Source organism: Siphateles boraxobius, unplaced genomic scaffold (genome assembly GCF_051911475.1).
Source record: "Siphateles boraxobius isolate OS27281-9 unplaced genomic scaffold, OSU_SipBor_1 113, whole genome shotgun sequence".
NCBI lineage: Eukaryota > Metazoa > Chordata > Actinopteri > Cypriniformes > Leuciscidae > Siphateles > Siphateles boraxobius.
In genome coordinates this window covers 242,501-267,500 of record NW_027508715.1, presented here as the reverse complement: position 1 = coordinate 267,500, position 25,000 = coordinate 242,501, and the positions used below count along the sequence as shown (strand labels likewise).

General features: G+C 38.2%; 1 protein-coding gene across 1 annotated transcript in view; it reads right to left on the bottom strand.

The window, feature by feature from the left end:
• Positions 1-601: 601 nt before the first annotated feature.
• LOC143706938 (RAC-alpha serine/threonine-protein kinase-like) overlaps positions 602-25,000 on the bottom strand; it is an 85,268-nt gene continuing 60,869 nt past the window's right edge. The window contains exons 10-14 of the mRNA XM_077199426.1: positions 22,585-22,713; positions 11,522-11,736; positions 9,953-10,040; positions 8,928-9,030; positions 602-947 (exon numbers count right to left, since the gene is read on the bottom strand). Of these exons, the coding sequence (XP_077055541.1) occupies positions 868-947; positions 8,928-9,030; positions 9,953-10,040; positions 11,522-11,736; positions 22,585-22,713 (615 nt within the window). The 3' untranslated portion in view covers positions 602-867. The remainder of the gene's footprint in view (positions 948-8,927; positions 9,031-9,952; positions 10,041-11,521; positions 11,737-22,584; positions 22,714-25,000) is intronic.

Sequence of the window (25,000 nt, the reverse complement as noted above, 5' to 3'; positions counted from 1 at the left end):
CTATTATGCTGCATTTAAATGGTAAAACAGTTATAAAACTCAAAATAATGTATGCAATGACCAAAATTGAAAGGCAACATGGCAAACAGATATTGTTATCATTCAATTGTATAAAATTGCATCATATAATAAATTAAGAATTATTTCAGTGACGCATTGAAACTTTAAATTTAAAAATTCCTAATTCTCATGAATACATTTTAATTTCAACTCTCTTTTAATTCTCATCACTGTACTGTACTTTATTTTCTTAAAGCAAAAAATAATTGCTTATTTCTCTCTTTTGATTTTAGGATATGAAATATGATCCAGACATTAACTCTTTTGCTATATTGATGGTGGTGGGTTTTAACAAGTTCATTTCTAGTTTAGCGGTTTAATTTTTTTAATAATTTTTTAATAATAATCTTAATAATTAATACAAAAAATAATTTATCTACATTTCTATTATATTGCACATTCAATGCAAATGATCATTTATGCAAGTGAAATTTAGACCAAAAGTAGTTTAAGGGGTCGAGAGAGTCTATACACATTTATACAAGCTTTTTCATTCGTTTCAATTGGTCAATTGGTGTTTTTGAATGGAAATGAAATAATATTTGGCATGATGTTAGTTTTAATCCTTCAATAGGAGACTAAAGATGTGCTGTGCGATCCATTTCTTTGAATGCTATATTAATGGACATTAGTTTGGCAGTGAGTTTGATGTGTTTTAGCGTTCCTCTCCTATCCTCAGAAAAGATGATGAACTCAAAGAGGACAAACATCACAGATCCAGTAAACGTCTCGCTTCACGCTGATCTCAGAGCAGTTTCTGTGAACCTCGTGTGGAACGTCTCGCTAAAGTGTTGAGAATGTGCGCGTTCATGCCGTTCCACTGGCGGAATAGGAGAACTGTGGGAAATGTGGCCTCCTCTCGCTGTCGAACAGCTCCATACTGTCACCTGTGCACAACACAACACAAGATACACCTCAAATAAACACAAGATACACCTCAAATAAACACAAGATACACCTCAAATAAACACAAGATACACCTCAAATAAACACAACACAAGATACACCTCAAATAAACACAACACAAGATACACCTCAAATAAACACAAGATACACCTCAAATAAACACAAGATACACCTCAAATAAACACAAGATACACCTCAAATAAACACAAGATACACCTCAAATAAACACAAGATACACCTCAAATAAACACAACACAAGATACACCTCAAATAAACACAAGATACACCTCAAATAAACACAACACAAGATACACCTCAAATAAACACAAGATACACCTCAAATAAACACAAGATACACCTCAAATAAACACAAGAGACACCTCAAATAAACACAAGAGACACCTCAAATAAACACAAGAGACACCTCAAATAAACACAACACAAGAGACACCTCAAATAAACACAAGAGACACCTCAAACAAACACAACACAAGATACACCTCAAATAAACACAAGATACACCTCAAATAAACACAAGATACACCTCAAATAAACACAAGAGACACCTCAAATAAACACAAGAGACACCTCAAATAAACACAACACAAGATACACCTCAAATAAACACAACACAAGATACACCTCAAATAAACACAAGATACACCTCAAATAAACACAAGAGACACCTCAAATAAACACAAGATACACCTCAAATAAACACAAGATACACCTCAAATAAACACAAGAGACACCTCAAATAAACACAAGAGACACCTCAAATAAACACAAGATATACCTCAAATAAACACAAGATACACCTCAAATAAACACAAGAGACACCTCAAATAAACACAAGATACACCTCAAATAAACACAAGATACACCTCAAATAAACACAAGATACACCTCAAATAAACACAACACAAGATACACCTCAAATAAACACAAGATACACCTCAAATAAACACAAGAGACACCTCAAATAAACACAAGAGACACCTCAAATAAACACAAGATACACCTCAAATAAACACAAGATACACCTCAAATAAACACAAGATACACCTCAAATAAACACAAGATACACCTCAAATAAACACAAGAGACACCTCAAATAAACACAAGATACACCTCAAATAAACACAAGATACACCTCAAATAAACACAAGATACACCTCAAATAAACACAAGATACACCTCAAATAAACACAACACAAGATACACCTCAAATAAACACAACATACACCTCAAATAAACACAAGATACACCTCAAATAAACACAAGAGACACCTCAAACAAACACAACACAAGATACACCTCAAATAAACACAAGATACACCTCAAATAAACACAAGATACACCTCAAACAAACACAACACAAGATACACCTCAAATAAACACAAGAGACACCTCAAATAAACACAAGAGACACCTCAAATAAACACAAGATACACCTCAAATAAACACAAGATACACCTCAAATAAACACAACACAAGATACACCTCAAATAAACACAAGATACACCTCAAACAAACACAACACAAGATACACCTCAAATAAACACAAGATACACCTCAAATAAACACAAGAGACACCTCAAATAAACACAAGATACACCTCAAACAAACACAACACAAGATACACCTCAAATAAACACAAGAGACACCTCAAATAAACACAAGATACACCTCAAATAAACACAACACAAGATACACCTCAAATAAACACAACATACACCTCAAATAAACACAAGATACACCTCAAATAAACACAAGATACACCTCAAACAAACACAACACAAGATACACCTCAAATAAACACAAGAGACACCTCAAATAAACACAAGAGACACCTCAAATAAACACAAGATACACCTCAAATAAACACAAGATACACCTCAAATAAACACAAGATACACCTCAAACAAACACAACACAAGATACACCTCAAATAAACACAAGATACACCTCAAATAAACACAAGAGACACCTCAAATAAACACAAGATACACCTCAAACAAACACAACACAAGATACACCTCAAATAAACACAAGAGACACCTCAAATAAACACAAGAGACACCTCAAATAAACACAAGATACACCTCAAATAAACACAAGATACACCTCAAATAAACACAAGAGACACCTCAAACAAACACAACACAAGATACACCTCAAATAAACACAAGATACACCTCAAATAAACACAAGATACACCTCAAATAAACACAAGAGCCACCTCAAATAAACACAACACAAGATACACCTCAAATAAACACAACACAAGATACACCTCAAATAAACACAAGATACACCTCAAATAAACACAAGAGACACCTCAAATAAACACAAGATAAACCTCAAATAAACACAAGATACACCTCAAATAAACACAAGATACACCTCAAATAAACAAGAGACACCTCAAATAAACACAAGATACACCTCAAATAAACAAGAGACACCTCAAATAAACACAAGATACACCTCAAATAAACACAAGATACACCTCAAATAAACACAAGAGACACCTCAAATAAACACAACACAAGATACACCTCAAATAAACACAACACAAGATACACCTCAAATAAACACAACACACACCTCAAATAAACACAAGATACACCTCAAATAAACACAAGATACACCTCAAATAAACACAAGATACACCTCAAATAAACACAAGAGACACCTCAAATAAACACAAGATACACCTCAAATAAACACAAGATACACCTCAAATAAACACAACACAAGATACACCTCAAATAAACACAAGAGACACTTCAAATAAACACAAGAGACACCTCAAATAAACAAGATACACCTCAAATAAACACAAGAGACACCTCAAATAAACACAAGATACACCTCAAATAAACACAAGATACACCTCAAATAAACACAAGATACACCTCAAATAAACACAACACAAGATACACCTCAAATAAACACAAGATACACCTCAAATAAACACAAGATACACCTCAAATAAACAAGATACACCTCAAATAAACACAACACAAGATACACCTCAAATAAACACAAGAGACACCTCAAATAAACACAACACAAGATACACCTCAAATAAACACAAGAGACACCTCAAATAAACACAACACAAGATACACCTCAAATAAACACAACACAAGATACACCTCAAATAAACACAAGATACACCTCAAATAAACACAACACAAGATACACCTCAAATAAACACAACACAAGATACACCTCAAATAAACAACAGAAGCCCCTCAAATAAACACAACACAAGATACACCTCAAATAAACACAACACAAGATACACCTCAAATAAACACAAGATACACCTCAAATAAACACAACACAAGATACACCTCAAATAAACACAAGAGACACCTCAAATAAACACAACACAAGATACACCTCAAATAAACACAACACAAGATACACCTCAAATAAACACAAGATACACCTCAAATAAACACAAGATACACCTCAAATAAACACAAGATACACCTCAAATAAACACAAGATACACCTCAAATAAACACAACACAAGATACACCTCAAATAAACACAAGATACACCTCAAATAAACACAAGATACACCTCAAATAAACACAAGATACACCTCAAATAAACACAACACAAGATACACCTCAAATAAACACAAGAGACACCTCAAATAAACACAAGAGACACCTCAAATAAACACAAGATACACCTCAAATAAACACAAGAGACACCTCAAATAAACACAAGAGACACCTCAAATAAACACAAGATACACCTCAAATAAACACAAGATACACCTCAAATAAACACAAGATACACCTCAAATAAACACAAGATACACCTCAAATAAACACAACACAAGATACACCTCAAATAAACACAAGATACACCTCAAATAAACACAAGATACACCTCAAATAAACACAACACAAGATACACCTCAAATAAACACAAGATACACCTCAAATAAACACAAGAGACACCTCAAATAAACACAAGAGACACCTCAAATAAACACAAGAGACACCTCAAAAAAACACAAGAGACACCTCAAATAAACACAAGATACACCTCAAATAAACACAAGATACACCTCAAATAAACACAAGATACACCTCAAATAAACACAAGAGACACCTCAAATAAACACAAGATACACCTCAAATAAACACAAGATACACCTCAAATAAACACAAGATACACCTCAAATAAACACAACACAAGATACACCTCAAATAAACACAAGATACACCTCAAATAAACACAAGATACACCTCAAATAAACACAAGAGACACCTCAAATAAACACAAGATACACCTCAAATAAACACAAGATACACCTCAAATAAACACAAGATACACCTCAAATAAACACAAGATACACCTCAAATAAACACAACACAAGATACACCTCAAATAAACACAAGATACACCTCAAATAAACACAAGATACACCTCAAATAAACACAAGATACACCTCAAATAAACACAAGATACACCTCAAATAAACACAACACAAGATACACCTCAAATAAACACAAGATACACCTCAAATAAACACAACACAAGATACACCTCAAATAAACACAAGATACACCTCAAATAAACACAAGATACACCTCAAATAAACACAAGATACACCTCAAATAAACACAACACAAGATACACCTCAAATAAACACAAGAGACACCTCAAATAAACACAAGAGACACCTCAAATAAACACAAGATACACCTCAAATAAACACAAGATACACCTCAAATAAACACAAGATACACCTCAAATAAACACAAGATACACCTCAAATAAACACAAGATACACCTCAAATAAACACAAGATACACCTCAAATAAACACAAGATACACCTCAAATAAACACAACACAAGATACACCTCAAATAAACACAACACAAGATACACCTCAAATAAACACAAGATACACCTCAAATAAACACAAGATACACCTCAAATAAACACAACACAAGATACACCTCAAATAAACACAAGATACACCTCAAATAAACACAAGATACACCTCAAATAAACACAACACAAGATACACCTCAAATAAACACAACACAAGATACACCTCAAATAAACACAAGATACACCTCAAATAAACACAAGATACACCTCAAATAAACACAAGATACACCTCAAATAAACACAAGATACACCTCAAATAAACACAAGAGACACCTCAAATAAACACAAGAGACACCTCAAATAAACACAAGATACACCTCAAATAAACACAAGAGACACCTCAAATAAACACAAGAGACACCTCAAATAAACACAAGATACACCTCAAATAAACACAAGATACACCTCAAATAAACACAAGATACACCTCAAATAAACACAAGATACACCTCAAATAAACACAACACAAGATACACCTCAAATAAACACAACACAAGATACACCTCAAATAAACACAAGATACACCTCAAATAAACACAAGATACACCTCAAATAAACACAACACAAGATACACCTCAAATAAACACAAGATACACCTCAAATAAACACAAGAGACACCTCAAATAAACACAACACAAGATACACCTCAAATAAACACAACACAAGATACACCTCAAATAAACACAAGATACACCTCAAATAAACACAAGATACACCTCAAATAAACACAAGATACACCTCAAATAAACACAAGATACACCTCAAATAAACACAAGATACACCTCAAATAAACACAAGATACACCTCAAATAAACACAACACAAGATACACCTCAAATAAACACAAGAGACACCTCAAATAAACACAAGATACACCTCAAATAAACACAAGATACACCTCAAATAAACACAAGATACACCTCAAATAAACACAAGATACACCTCAAATAAACACAAGATACACCTCAAATAAACACAAGATACACCTCAAATAAACACAACACAAGATACACCTCAAATAAACACAAGATACACCTCAAATAAACACAAGATACACCTCAAATAAACACAACACAAGATACACCTCAAATAAACACAAGATACACCTCAAATAAACACAACACAAGATACACCTCAAATAAACACAAGATACACCTCAAATAAACACAACACAAGATACACCTCAAATAAACACAACACAAGATACACCTCAAATAAACACAACACAAGATACACCTCAAATAAACACAAGATACACCTCAAATAAACACAACACAAGATACACCTCAAATAAACACAACACAAGATACACCTCAAATAAACACAAGATACACCTCAAATAAACACAAGAGACACCTCAAATAAACACAAGAGACACCTCAAAGAAACACAACACAAGATACACCTCAAATAAACACAAGATACACCTCAAATAAACACAACACAAGAGACACCTCAAATAAACACAAGATACACCTCAAATAAACACAAGATACACCTCAAATAAACACAAGATACACCTCAAATAAACACAAGATACACCTCAAATAAACACAAGATACACCTCAAATAAACACAAGATACACCTCAAATAAACACAAGAGACACCTCAAATAAACACAAGAGACACCTCAAATAAACACAAGATACACCTCAAATAAACACAACACAAGATACACCTCAAATAAACACAAGAGACACCTCAAATAAACACAAGAGACACCTCAAATAAACACAAGATACACCTCAAATAAACACAAGATACACCTCAAATAAACACAAGATACACCTCAAATAAACACAAGAGACACCTCAAATAAACTCTACTTGTATGCAGAGTGGGCCTGTGAGCGTACAGTAACACTTGTTTCGTTTACATTGACACATTTCAATCGGAATGAAATCATTACGGCTGATGAATACCAACATAGCGTTAACATTAGTGGTGTAACAATATATCGTGTCACAATATGTCGCAATGCAAAAATGCAACAATATGTATTGTGGATTGTGAGAATATATATTGGTTATTGTTCACCCAAAATAAAAATTACTGAGTGAGAAAAAATTCTCAAGTTTTCAGAGTTTGAGTGTCAGTACTACATTAAACTGCTATATATAATGTTGTTATAGTTGTTATGTTATATAAAGTGGCGTACATTATTTTAAACACATCTAGTCAGTGACAGAGTTCAAGCATATTCGTGTAAAATAATTCTGTATTTTCAGCTTCAGAATCATGAACATGTTTATTCTGGTGTCTCTATTGTCCTGTGCTTTGGGTTTCCAGCATCAAGTCCAAGAATATTCATTTACACACACAATGCAATAATAACGTATTGTGAGTTTAGTATCGCGATATGTACTGAATCGTGACATCCCTACTTGATTTCATTGAAACATGTAAACGAAACATCACGACATCATGAATTCGAAGAGTGTTTACATGAGCGCTTTATAAAGTGATCATGTTGCTGTGTGTGTTTATATGCCACATGCTCCAATCAGAATTGATTTGCACAAATATACAGTTTGTGCCATCACTTCTGTAAAGCAGACTTAATATTTATAATATTTATCTATTTCAGGTCCAAATGATTATGAATTATGAGAAGACGAGCACATGTGATCTTTTGCTGCACATCAGAACTATATTCTGTGGTTTTACTCATAGTGATGTATGATCCTCATATTTAATCATGGCTGGACAATTTCATGTTCCCAGTCACCCTGGTGTGCTAAACATGTAAATATTAATGGGAATATACTTCAGAGATATTTTACTCGTAATGATTTCTCATGCATTGGAGAAAAGAATTCATTTCATAATGTGCTTTTCCCGCACTTTTGATTCTTTTACTTCAATGAAAGGTTAGATTTGTGTGATTTTTCAAATGAAAGATCAAAAGGATAAACAATGCAGATTTATTTTCACAGCCTTCTTTGATCATATTTACCAAGGGTGCCAATAATTCTGACCACAAATCTCTTTCCGCGCATTAGTGTCCTGCAGGAGTGTGTGTGCGGTACCTTGTCCCGGTGGTGTGATGGTGATGGTCTGTCCGGTGAACTCCTCATCAAAATATCTGGTGTCTGTTTCTGAGCTGACCTGCGGTTTGAACGGAGGAACCAGCTGAGGAACAGACACACTGTTAGACCATCCTGATTCACATTTACAGGTTACATCTAAGGCACTACACTGAAAAATCTGCTGTGGGATTTACTTGGGAACAATTCTTACTCAGAAATTGCAAGTGAATTTCAAAAATAACTGCAAATAAATGGCAAGCGACACATTGTTTTAAACGTGAATTTTTGAAGTGGTGGATGGATGTGACACATATATATATGTATATACATATTAGGGGTGTAACAATGTATTGTATCACAATATATCGCAATACAAAAATGCAACAATATGTATCGTGGATAGTGACAATAGGTCTCATAGATAGTTCACCCAAAATAAAAATGTTAATTTAATGTAACATTACATTAAACTACTATATATAATGTTGAATATAATGTATAATAATGCAATGGGGGAATATTTGTGGGTCCTGATAATGCCAAATGTCTGATGTTACCAGTAAAAAGTGGCGTACGTTATTTTAAATATATCTAGTCAGTGACAGAGTGCAAACATAAAATAATTCTGTATTTTCAGCTTCAGAATCATGAAGTGTCTCTATTGTCCTGTGAATTGGGTTTCAAGTCCAAGAATATTCATTTACACACACAAAGTAATATCAAATTTAGCATTTTTTGTTAACCTTTTATCATTTGTCTTGGAGTATCCCAATAATCTCCATAGTGAGTTCAGTATCGTGATATGTATCGAATCGTGACATGAGGGAATCGTTACACCCCTAATATATATTTATATATATCGGATGATCATATTTGGGGGCCAATGGCATCAAAAAGATCTAAAACAAGCCCTGATCTAATGAATGTCAGATTTGCATCATCTCTCTGAAATATGATCATGTGTATGTTCGGTGTGGTTCTTCTTGAATGTGATGTGATTATCCGTGTACAAAAGGAGTTTTTACCTTCTTCTCGTAAACATCATGCCACTCAATTCCAGTGAAGAATTTGTGCTGCATGATTTCTTTAGCATCATCAGGGCCGCCACCTAACCTAGAAACACCCAGAACACACACACACACACACACACACACACACACACACACACACACACACACACACACACACTCCACATTACACATCTATATCCTACACCAGAAACACTTGGCATGATAATTATCATGCAGTATGAATAGCGGTATGGCAGTATCCTGTTCCAAACGTGATGACTTTTTATTTTTTAAGTTTACGCAGTACGGCTGTAACGATATGCGATATGAAACTGAAATCGGGACACTCAGATGCTACGAACCTGTGTCGCGGTGTGAGAAGCAGAATCGCGACACACACCTTCCAACTCTCAGAGTTATCCTTCCGTCCAGATCCAATGCTACCACATCTTTAAATTACTATTAGTGTTATTTGAAGTTAAAGGGGAACTCGGCAACTCTAGCCATTTCTTCTCTGATTTTCACTTTTGCTGTCGCGTGTTTTGTCAGCAAGCTCCCCCTACAGGTGTGAGGCATATATTTCACATATTTCTGTGGTAAAAAAACTGACTTGCGGCCCCTCCTCCCGCTTTCTACCGCTGCTCATGTGCATTTGCTATTATCGGAGTCATGTGCACAACTTTATCGTGTGGAGTGTGTCTACCGAGGTGGGTAATACATCACACACATTGAGGGCGGCGTGTGTGTTAATGTCGAATTGCCGTAAAGCAGTTTGTGTTTCTCGCTTGTTCTCGCTTCTCACGAGACTTCCTATTTCCAACTTCCCGGGACGTTAACCCTCATGTTGCAAGGTTGGTTTTCCGCCTGGGAATGTTGGGGGGAGCGGGGAAAGTCACCATTCTCACCAGAACAGGTTATTAAACCATCCTAATGATTTCTAAACGGTTCTATTAAGTTGAAATAGTTGTCAAGTTCCCCTCTAACATTATAATATACGTAGACCTACACCACAAAACTAGCTGAGGATAAATTCTTTAATTTTACCTGTAACGGCCGTTTCAAACCGCAAGCGTCACCGGCACATATTTTTTTAGTTGTGCATATTAATCAACGAGTGCATTCACAGCGGGAGCAGGAGCAGCGCGTGAGCAGCAGTGAAGTTCTCGGTGCAGAGTCTATTTTCACGCTCAATTAAAGTGAAAGCATGCTTTTGATGGACGAAATAAATATGATTTCACAGAAAAAGTGCCCAAAATGCACAGAATAAACATATCTAGTGAGTTTTAACAAGAACTGGAGTAGGCACACAAAAGAAAATGAAGACTCACAAATATTTATAGAAGATTTACCTGTAGTTTTTCAAATGTTATTTAATAAAAAAATATATTTTTTCCCTCAAAATCTCTTTTTTTTCCCTCTCTCCTCCAACAGCCCCCCCCCCTCCCCCCATCGAATCGTGCGTCAAAAATCGTGATACGAACCGAATCGTGGGTTTGGTGTATCGTCACAGCCCTATTACGCAGAGATGATAAGGTTTTTTGGGATGTAGTATGAGTATGCTGTTGGAAACGTGCTGACACCGACCGTTGCTTGGGGTCTTTCTTGAGCAGGCCGGACAGCAGTGATTTGCCCTCGGGTGCGAGTGTGCGAGGGAAGCGAATGTCCTCCATCAGTATGAGCTCAAACAAACGCTCGTGATCCTGGTTATAGAAGGGCAGGCGACCACACATCATCTCGTACATCACCACTCCCAAACCCCACCAGTCCACCGCACGCCCGTAGTCATTGTCCTCCAGCACCTACACACACACACACACAGAAACACACAAATTTAATAGGTGTATAAACTGTAGATTCTATCCCCTACCCATAACTTTATGCATTTTTACAAGTGTGAGCAATGATTAATCGCATCCAAAATAAAAGTTTGTATTTACATAATATATGTATGTGTGTGTACTGTGAATAATTATTTTGTATATATAAATACACACATATGCATGTATATATTTAAGTAATATGTGTTATTTATATATAAAATATTTATATTTATACATAATATAAATTTTGAATGGTATATACATGCAAATATTTCTTAAATATATACATGCATGTGTGTGTATATATATAAAGGTCCTTCTCAAAAAATTAGCAAATTGTGATAAAGTTAATTATTTTCCATAATGTAATGATAAAAATTAAACTTTCATATATTTTAGATTCATTGCACACCAACTGAAATATTTCAGGTCTTTTATTGTTTTAATACTGATGATTTTGGGATACAGCTCATGAAAACCCAAAATTCCTATCTCAAAAAATTAGCATATCATGAAAAGGTTCTCTAAACGAGCTATTAACCTAATCATCTGAATCAACTAATTAACTCTAAACACCTGCAAAAGATTCCTGAGGCTTTTAAAAACTCCCAGCCTGTTTCATTACTCAAAACCGCAATCATGGGTAAGACTTCGACCTGACTGCTGTCCAGAAGGCCATCATTGACACCCTCAAGCAAGAGGGTAAGACACAGAAAGAAATTTCTGAACAAATAGGCTGTTCCCAGAGTGCTGTATCAAGGCACCTCAGTGGGAAGTCTGTGGGAAGGAAAAAGTGTGGCAAAAAACGCTGCACAACTAGAAGAGGTGAACGGACCCTGAGGAAGATTGTGGAGAAGGACCGATTCCAGACCTTGGGGGACCTGCGGAAGCAGTGGACTGAGTCTGGAGTAGAAACATCCAGAGCCACCGTGCACAGGCGTGTGCAGGAAATGGGCTACAGGTGCCGCATTCCCCAGGTCAAGCCACTTTTGAACCAGAAACAGCGGCAGAAGCGCCTGACCTGGGCTACAGAGAAGCAGCACTGGACTGTTGCTCAGTGGTCCAAAGTACTTTTTTCGGATGAAAGCAAATTTTGCATGTCATCCGGAAATCAAGGTGCCAGAGTGTGGAGGAAGACTGAGGAGAAGGAAATGCCAAAATGCCTGAAGTCCAGTGTCAAGTACCCACAGTCAGTGATGGTCTGGGGTGCCATGTCAGCTGCTGGTGTTGGTCCACTGTGTTTTATCAAGGGCAGGGTCAATGCAGCTAGCTATCAGGTGATTTTGGAGCACTTCATGCTTCCATCTGATTTCATTTTTCAGCACGACCTGGCACCTGCTCACAGTGCCAAAACCACTGGTAAATGGTTTACTGACCATGGTATTACTGTGCTCAATTGGCCTGCCAACTCTCCTGACCTGAACCCCATAGAGAATCTGTGGGATATTGTGAAGAGAAAGTTGAGAGACGCAAGACCCAACACTCTGGATGAGCTTAAGGCCGCTATCGAAGCATCCTGGGCCTCCATAACACCTCAGCAGTGCCACAGGCTGATTGCCTCCATGCCACGCCGCATTGAAGCAGTCATTTCTGCAAAAGGATTCCCGACCAAGTATTGAGTGCATAACTGAACATAATTATTTGAAGGTTGACTTTTTTTTGTATTAAAAACACTTCTTTTATTGGTCGGATGAAATATGCTAATTTTTTGAGATAGGAATTTTGGGTTTTCATGAGCTGTATGCCAAAATCATCAGTATTAAAACAATAAAAGACCTAAAATATTTCAGTTGGTGTGCAATGAATCTAAAATATATGAAAGTTTAATTTTTATCATTACATTATGGAAAATGATGAACTTTATCACAATATGCTAATTTTTTGAGAAGGACCTGTATATACACAAAAATTATACACAGTACACACACATAACACAAACTCTTATTTTGGATGCGATAAACCGTTGCCCAGCAGTAATTTTTACATTTTCAAAAAACATCACTTAGTATTATTTATAAGCTGTTTGAGGACCAAAAAATCTCTCCACAAGGACAAGGATTTCTTTGTAGGGACATTTTTTTCTTGAGTTTCTTCCGGGAACGAACACGTCACAGTATTCCTCATTTAAATAATTCAAACGCAGAATAAAGGGGCGGAGCCTGATTGAGTTAGTTAGTAGTGTGTTAAACTGGCGGTTATGGGATGGGGCGGGACATTTCTCAAACGCACTCGAAGCGCTCGACCAATCACAACACACTACTCGAGCCGACCAATCAGAGCACAGTGTACTTTTCAGAAGGCGGGGCTTCATAGAGACAGGAAGTAAACAGAGCGTTACTGACAAACTGGGAAGAGAGGAGCCGCAACAATGGAGAAAATAATGTGTTTTGCAATAATAGGTCCTCTAGGTCCTCTGTAAATAAGGAACAGTGCAATAACTGCGAGCTGATGGTGCTGGTGTGTTTGCGTGTTCTCCCACCGAGTGTTACTGAAACCCCGACCGCGGGTCACAGGGAGAGAATGACTCAGTCTGTGCTGTCAGTGGAAAGGTGAAGCCGTGGAGCTGCTAGAATTACTGACCGCTGTCTATTTCCAGCGCCGCTGTCATGTGACTCACAGAGAGGGACAGCTGAGCCTGCAGCTGCCCCATATATGTAGAAGAACAGCACAGCTGTGAAGCTGCCAGGAACCCAGGAGCCCTCGACACACGCAAGCACAGAGACGGGAGACCCACGGCTTCAGATGGACTGTGTAAACAGCAGTAAACACATCTGAACAGCACAGCGCTGACGTCAACGACTCTTTATTTCCATGGCATGACCAGTAAAGTAGTGTAAACTTCACCCGAAACACCCAACCTTTCGGGCTCTCTCTTGAATCCAACACGGAAGTGTCTTAAACTGCAATTCATCGACTGGCCGCTAGAGACTGGATTAGAGCAGCACGATTATGACAAAAATCATAATTGCCGATTATTCCCTTGAAATTGTAATTGCGATTATTAATTACGATTATCACAATTTACATTGAATATATATAGGCATATTATAATACATGTTTACACAAAAATTGTTAACACTCACAAATACTGTCCCCCTTTACTTAACATACACATAAATTGACTCATAGTAAAGAAAAACATTAGGACTATGCTAAAGCAATTAAATAGAAGTCCCAAACTAGTTTTTGTTAATAAAATTGATATGACCACAGTCATTTAAAAATATAAAAAATAACACAAAGTGAAAATAAAGTGGCATTTTGGGGTTATGGAAACGACAGTTACCATGGTGAATACACAACATACTTTTATTCCGTGACTTACTAATTTACATTGTAACGACGTTGCATGCTCGTAGTTTCTTTTGCACTTAATACAGTGAAGCGATAAACAGCGCGCGCCGCCGCATTTGCACGTGCAATTGAAGAGTGCGCGCTACGAGCACAGTATAAGGGCTGACAGGACAGTAAAGTCCGTTTTTCTGAGGTGAAAGACTTTTTATTTCAGCGTACACCTACGTCACTGCCTGGTATGTCATATTGTGCTTGGTTTTCTGAAGTAGCCGTGATTCGCCTCTCATAACATAATTATGCTCTAAACACACACACGCAGAGTGGATTTTCTTTTGTAATCGCAGCTTTGAACGATTACGTAATCGTGTCATCCGTAATCGTAACGAAATTAGAAATTCGATTAATTGTGCAGCCCTAGACTGGATGCAAAAGAGGGTCAATCCCATAAACCTCCATGTTAAAATGCCCATCTTTACAGCAGAAAAACATGTTTACAGCCTGGTGCAAAAAGTAGTTTTGGTCTATATATCTAATTTTGCCCTTCATGATGACTGTTAGGGGGTGAATTTTTATAACTCATCCATTTAAATTATATTAAGCCTTAAAGTTCTGCATAATTAAGGGCGTGGCCACTTGAGTGACAGGTGGATTGCCGTTGATGTCACTACTAGCCGTTGCTGTCTGTTAGTGTCACGTCACCTCAGCTAATCCCGACCTTTTTGGCCACTTTCGTTTATCCGGGAGTGACGCACTGATGCTAAGATGCGACGGCCGGCTTCAAAAATGCTCATCAGAAACACTACGTCCATATTTTTTCACAGTCTATGGTAACACTACATTACAGCTCCAAGTTGTCATAACTTGAGTACTTTTGATCAAAATTTTGGAATTGGTTTTTATTTAATTTTTTGGGTAAAAAGTTGTGAAATTTGGCACACAGATAGAAGATAGTCCGAACATAAACCACACCAATTTTGGCGTCTCTAACTCAATCCTTCTAGCGCCACTAACTGTCCAAAGTTGCACTCACGTTTATGCAAATAACTTTTAAACCGTAAGGGCTAGATTTGAATCCACCCTATGACATCATGAAAATTTTCCCGCCATTTTCATTAAATTTTATCTACTTTTTCTAACTCGTTCAATGCGGTTTGTCCAATTTTCACCAAAATTGGCTCAGATCATCTTTAACATCATAAACCCAACCCTTCGGGAATAACTTGCGAACGAATTCGACGAACAGCACGGCAAATTAGATGCAACGCTATATCTCTGCAACGCTTTAGCGTATCGAGATGAATCTTGGTACACGTCATCACAAGCATGACCTGAGGCTACATGCAGCGTTTTGGCACAGCGCCACCTACTGGTCAGGAGATACTAAAATTGCTGTTTTTGCTTATAACTTCTGAACGGTTTACCCAAATTTCATAAAACTGGTCTTTTTTTGTTGTTGATTCAGTCGAGTCGAATGTTACCCAATTTTTGAGGGGTGTCGGAAATTTTGAAGTAATTTTCAAGAGTAAAATTTTGCAGTAGTTTGTGATTTTTTAAATGATTTATATTATTATTCTTATATATTATTTATAATATTTATATTTTATAATTAAATAGACATTATACAACTTCTCAGCAAGTTCTACCTGATAAAATATCTTGAGCTTGGCATAAGAAAATATATATTCAATATAAAAATTCACATGATTTTTTTTAATCACGCAATTAATTTTTATGACACTCGCCGATTTAGAAATCACACTCATATATCCCGCCTGATTCTTAAATAAAAGTTTTTTAGGTCTCAAATTAAAACAAGAAATATGATGTCAGTTTACATTGTTTTACCTTATTGAGCACATCTGTTTTCAACAGCTTTTAATCAGTGATAATTTTATTATACGTGTTGCCTATGTGATGCTTTTTTCTCTTCTTTTCTCTGTGTGACATTGTAAAGCACATTGGTCAACTTGTGTTGTTTTAATTGTGCTATATAATTAAAGTTGCTATTGCTATTGCTTATTCTAAAACATATTTCGTTATGTTCGTCATTTAAAGCAATAATCAGTGTCGTTGTGCATTTAAAACACTTCCACCTGTTTTCCTCTGAAATTCTCTCATCCCTCCTTCACTTCTCTCTCTCTCCGTGGAATATTTCCAGACGTAACCGCATTCCTGAGCTCCACACACACACAACAAGGTCATTGTTTACAGCGGAACAACCTGTAACACGGCCCGGGCCGAGCTCCAGAGAGGCCACCGTCGCCATGGCAACGCTCCCGAAGTCTCCCGCTCCGGGCTCTGTTGTCATGTCAACATGGGGATTTGAACCGGAGTTCCCGGGAAGAGGACAGAAAGAGAGAGAGCGGTGACACGGGATCCTGGACGTCCCATATGAGGGACGAAAATCCTCTTTCTGTCCTCATGATGATCCAATAGAGCAATAGATATTTAACAGAATACAATACAAAAGTCTTAAAAAAGATATTCATATGACTTTCAGACATGAAATTTAAGCTCCATATTCATGTTGCTTATTGCTTATTAAGGCGTCATTTGCAATTCATTTTGGGAGCTTTTATTGAAGAGATGGTGAATATCTCCTTAAAAGAGAAAATAAACTCATACGGGTCATAAATTATGAGAGAATCACTTCAGAGATTTTGTCAGATGGATCGATTCGACAGACAATATTTACTTGAAGTACACCTGAAATTTTAAGATAATATTTCAATAATTTAATTAAATGTTTCAATTCTAGGGATGCACCGATACCACTTTTTAAGGGTCGAGTACGAGTACCGATATTTTTTTCCTGGTACTCGCCGATACCGATACCGATGCCTGTTGTACTGGGGGGATTCTCGTTTTATGTGGCAATTTTCTAAGAACAACACAATGAGACTAATGAACAAATCAGCATCTTTATTTTCAACAACTTAAATAAACCTAAAAAAAAAAATAATTCTTATTGTGCTTATCACAAATTTTCAAAGCCCAAATTTCACAGTGTCCAATAACCTCCAAAGGGCAAAACCAAGGACATAATGAATGTAATTTTTACCTGCCTGTCACAAAGTTGTCAAAGTGCTAAAGAAATCACAGACAACAAGACAATCAAATTTGTCATAAGGTGCCAAATAAATCACAGAACAAATGTTTAACATAACACTGAGTAACAATGTAATCACAGCCGAAAGTGTAAAGTGAAATATTAGAGTGTACTATTAAATCTAGCAACACTATAACTGCAGGAAGAGTGTTCATAAGAATTAAGAAATATTAGCTAAGGATATACGTGAGGTATCGGTCTTTGGTATCGGGGTATTTTTACGAGTACGAGTACAAGTACATGAGCTTGGTATCGGGCCCGATACCGATACTGGTATCGGTATCGGTGCATCCCTAATTATTATCATTAAATTATCACAAGCATGGTGTTCTCAAGTTAATTCAAATGTAAAATTTTAATAAATAATTTAAAAATAAATTACACCTGAGATTTTAAGATAATATTTCAATAATATAACAACATATTTTAATATTTACCAACAAATTATTATAATTATGAAATTATTACAAGTATGATGTTCTCAAGTTAATTAAAATGTAAAATTGTAAAATAAATAATTTTAAAATAGTCAAAATAAAACACAAAAATATATTTTATTTGTTAACTTCCATTTCATGTGACCATTAACCGAAATCAGAGAAATGTGAATATGCAAATTAATTATTGAAATATTTACATAAAAAAATATTTGAAACTTTTAACAAGAATTTATTGTTTATTTAAAATGTTTTTACGTTATTTAACTTAAATAAGTTTAAATATTGAATTATTTAGAATTTTGATTAACTAATTATCAGCTTTTTATAAACTCACAAATCTCCAGCAGTTCTACTTTGGGAAACTCTGCTTTTAAAAAAATAGACAATTAAAATAAAATCTGATCTGAGAGACAAGAACTGACAGTATCAGGGAGTAACATTTCCAATATATAAAACTCCTTCCTATATACTAACCCTAACCTTACAAATACACATTTTAAGAACAATAAAACCTCAGATGCACACGCGCCCCAGCAGAGGGCAGGATATGATCCGGCAGAGGAAGTCCCACTCAGGGAACAGGATATGATGCGGGAGCCGTGGGTGTCAGCTGGAGCCGGTGGCTCCTCATGTTTTCAAATATAAAATATAAATGGTCCCAGCAGAGACTCCAAAATGGTGGGATAACAACAATGTGGCCGCAACTGTGTCAATATAGGCAAACCTTCTCCCACACACCACTCTCTCACACACACACACACACACACACACACACACACACACACACACACACACACACACACACACACACACACACACACACACACACACACACACACACACACACACAGAGAGAGAGACTCTGTTTCTCTCTCCCTCTCTCTCTCACACACACACTCAATAACACACACACTCACACACACACACACCCAAACCCACCCTCACTCACTCACTCACTCATTCACACACTCACTCACTCACACACACACACTAATACACACACTCACTCACTCACTCACTCACTCACTACACACTCACTCACACACACACTCACTCACACACACATTCACACACACACTCACTCATTCACACACTCACTCACTCTCTCACTCACTAACACACACACACACACACACACACACACTAACTCACTCTCACACACATGGACTCACTAACACACACACACACACACACACACACACACACACTCTCTCACTCATTCACACACTCACACAGTCACACACTCACTCACTCACACACTAATACACACACACTCACTCATACACTCACAAACACACACACACACACACACACAAACACACTCACTCACTCACTCACTAACACACTCACTCACACACACACACACTCACTCACTCACACTCACTCACTCACTCACTCACTCACTCACTCACTCACTCACTCACTCACTCACTCACTCACACACTAACACACTCACTCATTCACTCACTCACTCACACACACACTCAGTCACACTCACTCACACACTCACACAACACTCAGTCACACACTCACTCACTCATTCACACACACACTCACTCACTCACTCACTAACACACTCACTCACTCACTCACACACTAACACACTCATTCATTCACTCACTCACTAACACACTAACACACTAACACAGTCACTCATTCACTCACTCACACACTCACTCACTCACTCACTAACAAACACACACACACACTCACTCACACACTCACTCACTCACTAACACACACACACACTCACTCACTCACTCACTCACACACTCACTCACTAAAAAACACACACACTCACTCACTCACTAACAAACACACACACTCACTCACACACACACACACACACACACACACATTCACTCACTGACTCACTCTCACACACACACACACACACACACACACACACACACACACACACACACACACACACTCACTCACTAACACACTCACTCTCACACACACACACACACACACACACACACACACACACACACACACACACACACACACACACACTCACACTCACTCACTAACAAACACACACATACTCACTCACTCACACACACACTCAGTCACACTCACTCACACACTCACACAACACTCAGTCACACACTAACACACTCACTCACTCACTCACACACTAACACACTCACTCATTCACTCACTCACTCACACACACACTCAGTCACACTCACTCACACACTCACACAACACTCAGTCACACACTCACTCACTCATTCACACACACACTCACTCACTAACACACTCACTCACTCACTCACACACTAACACACTCACTCATTCACTCACTCACTAACACACTAACACACTAACACAGTCACTCATTCACTCACTCACACACTCACTCACTCACTCACTAACAAACACACACACACACTCACTCACACACTCACTCACTCACTAACACACACACACACTCACTCATTCACTCACTCACTCACACACTCACTCACTAAAAAACACACACACTCACTCACTCACTAACAAACACACACACTCACTCACACACACACACACACACATTCACTCACTGACTCACTCTCACACACACACACACACACACACACACACACACACACACACACACACACACACACACACACACTCACTCACTCACTCACTCACTCACACACACACACACACACATTCACACACTCACTAACACACTCACACAGTCCCACACTCACTCACTCACACACTAATACACACACTCACTCACTCACTCACTCACGAATACACACACTCACACACACACACACACACACACACACACACACACACACACACACACACACACACACACACACTCACTCACTACCACACACACACTCACTCACTAAAACACTCACTCACTCACTCACTCACTCACTCACTCACACACACACTCACTCACTCACTAACACACTCACTCTCACACACACACACACACACACACACACACACACACACACACACACACACACACACACACACACACACTCACACTCACTCACTAACAAACACACACATACTCACTCACTCACACACACACTCAGTCACACTCACTCACACACTCACACAACACTCAGTCACACACTAACACACTCACTCACTCACTCACACACTAACACACTCACTCATTCACTCACTCACTCACACACACACTCAGTCACACTCACTCACACACTCACACAACACTCAGTCACACACTCACTCACTCATTCACACACACACTCACTCACTAACACACTCACTCACTCACTCACACACTAACACACTCACTCATTCACTCACTCACTAACACACTAACACACTAACACAGTCACTCATTCACTCACTCACACACTCACTCACTCACTCACTAACAAACACACACACACACTCACTCACACACTCACTCACTCACTAACACACACACACACTCACTCATTCACTCACTCACTCACACACTCACTCACTAAAAAACACACACACTCACTCACTCACTAACAAACACACACACTCACACACACACACACACACACACACACACATTCACTCACTGACTCACTCTCACACACACACACACACACACACACACACACACACACACACACACACTCACTCACTCACTCACACACACACACACACACACATTCACACACTCACTAACACACTCACACAGTCCCACACTCACTCACTCACACACTAATACACACACTCACTCACTCACTCACGAATACACACACTCACACACACACACACACACACACACACACACACACACACACACACACACACACACACACACACACACACACTCACTCACTCACTCACTCACTACCACACACACACTCACTCACTAAAACACTCACTCACTCACTCACTCACTCACTCACTCACTCACTCACTCACTCACACACACACTCACTCACTCACTCACTCACTCACTCACACACACACACACATTGTTTGGTGGTTTGGTCATGTGATGAGTCTCACCTCAGGGGCCAGATACTCCGGGGTCCCGCAGAAGGTCTTCATAGTGGCTCCGTCTGTGATGCCCTCCTTACACAAGCCGAAGTCCGTGATCTTGACGTGACCGTCTTTATCCAGCATCAGGTTCTCCAGCTGAGAGAGAGAAACACCGGCAGAAAAGAGATCATGTGATCATCTAATAAGAGCTGCTTTTCTTCTACTGTGACTGACAGATTTTCATAATTTCCTAAAAGGGCATTTCAAAAAAGCCTTGAATCAAACCAACCAGCTCCAATCACAAGAAAAGAAGTAAATATATGTATAAAATAATAAAACTATTTCACACAAAAAGTCAGTTAATGCCTTAGTAATACTTAGTTTAGAGAAGCTGTCAATCAAAGCTGTCAATCATGAAGTCACAAGTCACGTTTTTAAAGCATCAAATAACAAACTAACCAAACTTATTTAAAAAAACTAATACTTAAACTTACAGCAACGTGATAAAAGCTACCTAAAATAACAGAAAACATCTTTGGAAAAAATTATTTGAGGTGTAATTTGATTGTTTAGTCTCCATTGCGTCCCATTAGACGTCATGGGGAGGCGGGGATTATGAGCTATACTGGGACCAGAGTTTGAACTTCTACTAGACAACAAAAAAGAAAAAAAGATATTAACCAGATTAACTATATCACAGTTTATATATAAATACATATTATCAAATTTGGATTTCATGCATTAATTTCTTATTCAAACTAAATCCTGTCATCCAGCATCTCCTCTCTTCCGCTTTCATCCTCATAATTTTCACCAGAAATGTATTTTAGGTGGATAGATCAATACAAAAACATCCATTCTGTTCACCAAATGCTTTTTAATCTTCACTATTGCTTCAATGCAAATGAATAAGCGCCTTTATTTGTTGGGTAGTGACGTGTGTGTTCAAGTGAGCCATATATGAGCAGATTCTGCACAATACGCTGTATTTAATATATCATGTCTCACGAGTATTTGCACTAAATCTGTGCAGATTTGTCTTACACAAACTTCCCCAGCAAAGTGAGTAAATATAATAAGTAACGCCAAACTGGCTCGTGATTTGACAGCGTTATCCGCCACAGTTATATCCGCGTTAATTTGACACCGACTGGGCCCGAACACCAGGGGGCGATGCAGACGCCTTGGCTTCACTTTTCACGACACGCTTGTGTTAATATCAGCACTCCTCACAGTCACCTGGCAGCTGTAGCTCACACACACACACACACACACGTGGCCAGAGGCTCGAGAACACAACGCTAGTCAGCACAAACACCGGTCCTGCTACACACGCACTTTCACATGAACCTGAGCGGCCCGAGCCGGAGAGAAGAGGAGGAGAGGAGGAGAAACCAAGAGAAAGCAAAACACGGGTTGTTCTGCTGACCTACAGTATCACACACACATACACACACACACATACACACACACACAAACCTACAGTATCATCATCATCTGGACGGGTCAGAGACGCAAAACATCACACTGCACTGTTAAAGGGACAGTTCACACACACACACACACACACACACACACACACACACACACACACACACACACACAGTATCATCATCTGGACGGGTCAGAGACGCACAACATCACACTGCACTGTTAAAGGGACAGTTCACACACACACACACACACAGTATCATCTTCTGGACGGGTCAGAGACACACAACATCACACTGCACTGTTAAAGGGACAGTTCACACACACACACAAACAAAACACACACACACACACAGTATCATCATCTGGACTGGTCAGAGACGCACAACATCACACTGCACTGTTAAAGGGACAGTTCACACACACACACACACACACACACAGACACACAGTATCATCATCTGGACGGGTCAGAGACACACAACATCACACTGCACTGTTAAAGGGACAGTTCTCACACACACACACACACACACACAGTATCATCTTCTGGACGGGTCAGAGACACACAACATCACACTGCACTGTTATAGGGACAGTTCACACACACACACACACACACACACACACACACACACACACACACACACACAGTATCATCATCTGGACGGGTCAGAGACACACAACATCACACTGCACAGTTAAAGGGACAGTTCACACACACACACACACACACACACAGACACACAGTATCATCATCTGGACGGGTCAGAGACACACAACATCACACTGCACTGTTAAAGGGACAGTTCACACACACACACACACACACACACACACACACACACACACACACACACACACACACAGTATCATCATCTGTACGGGTCAGAGACGCACAACATCACACTGCACTGTTAAAGGGACAGTTCACACACACACACACACACACACACACACACACACACACACACACACAGTATCATCATCTGGACGGGTCAGAGACACACAA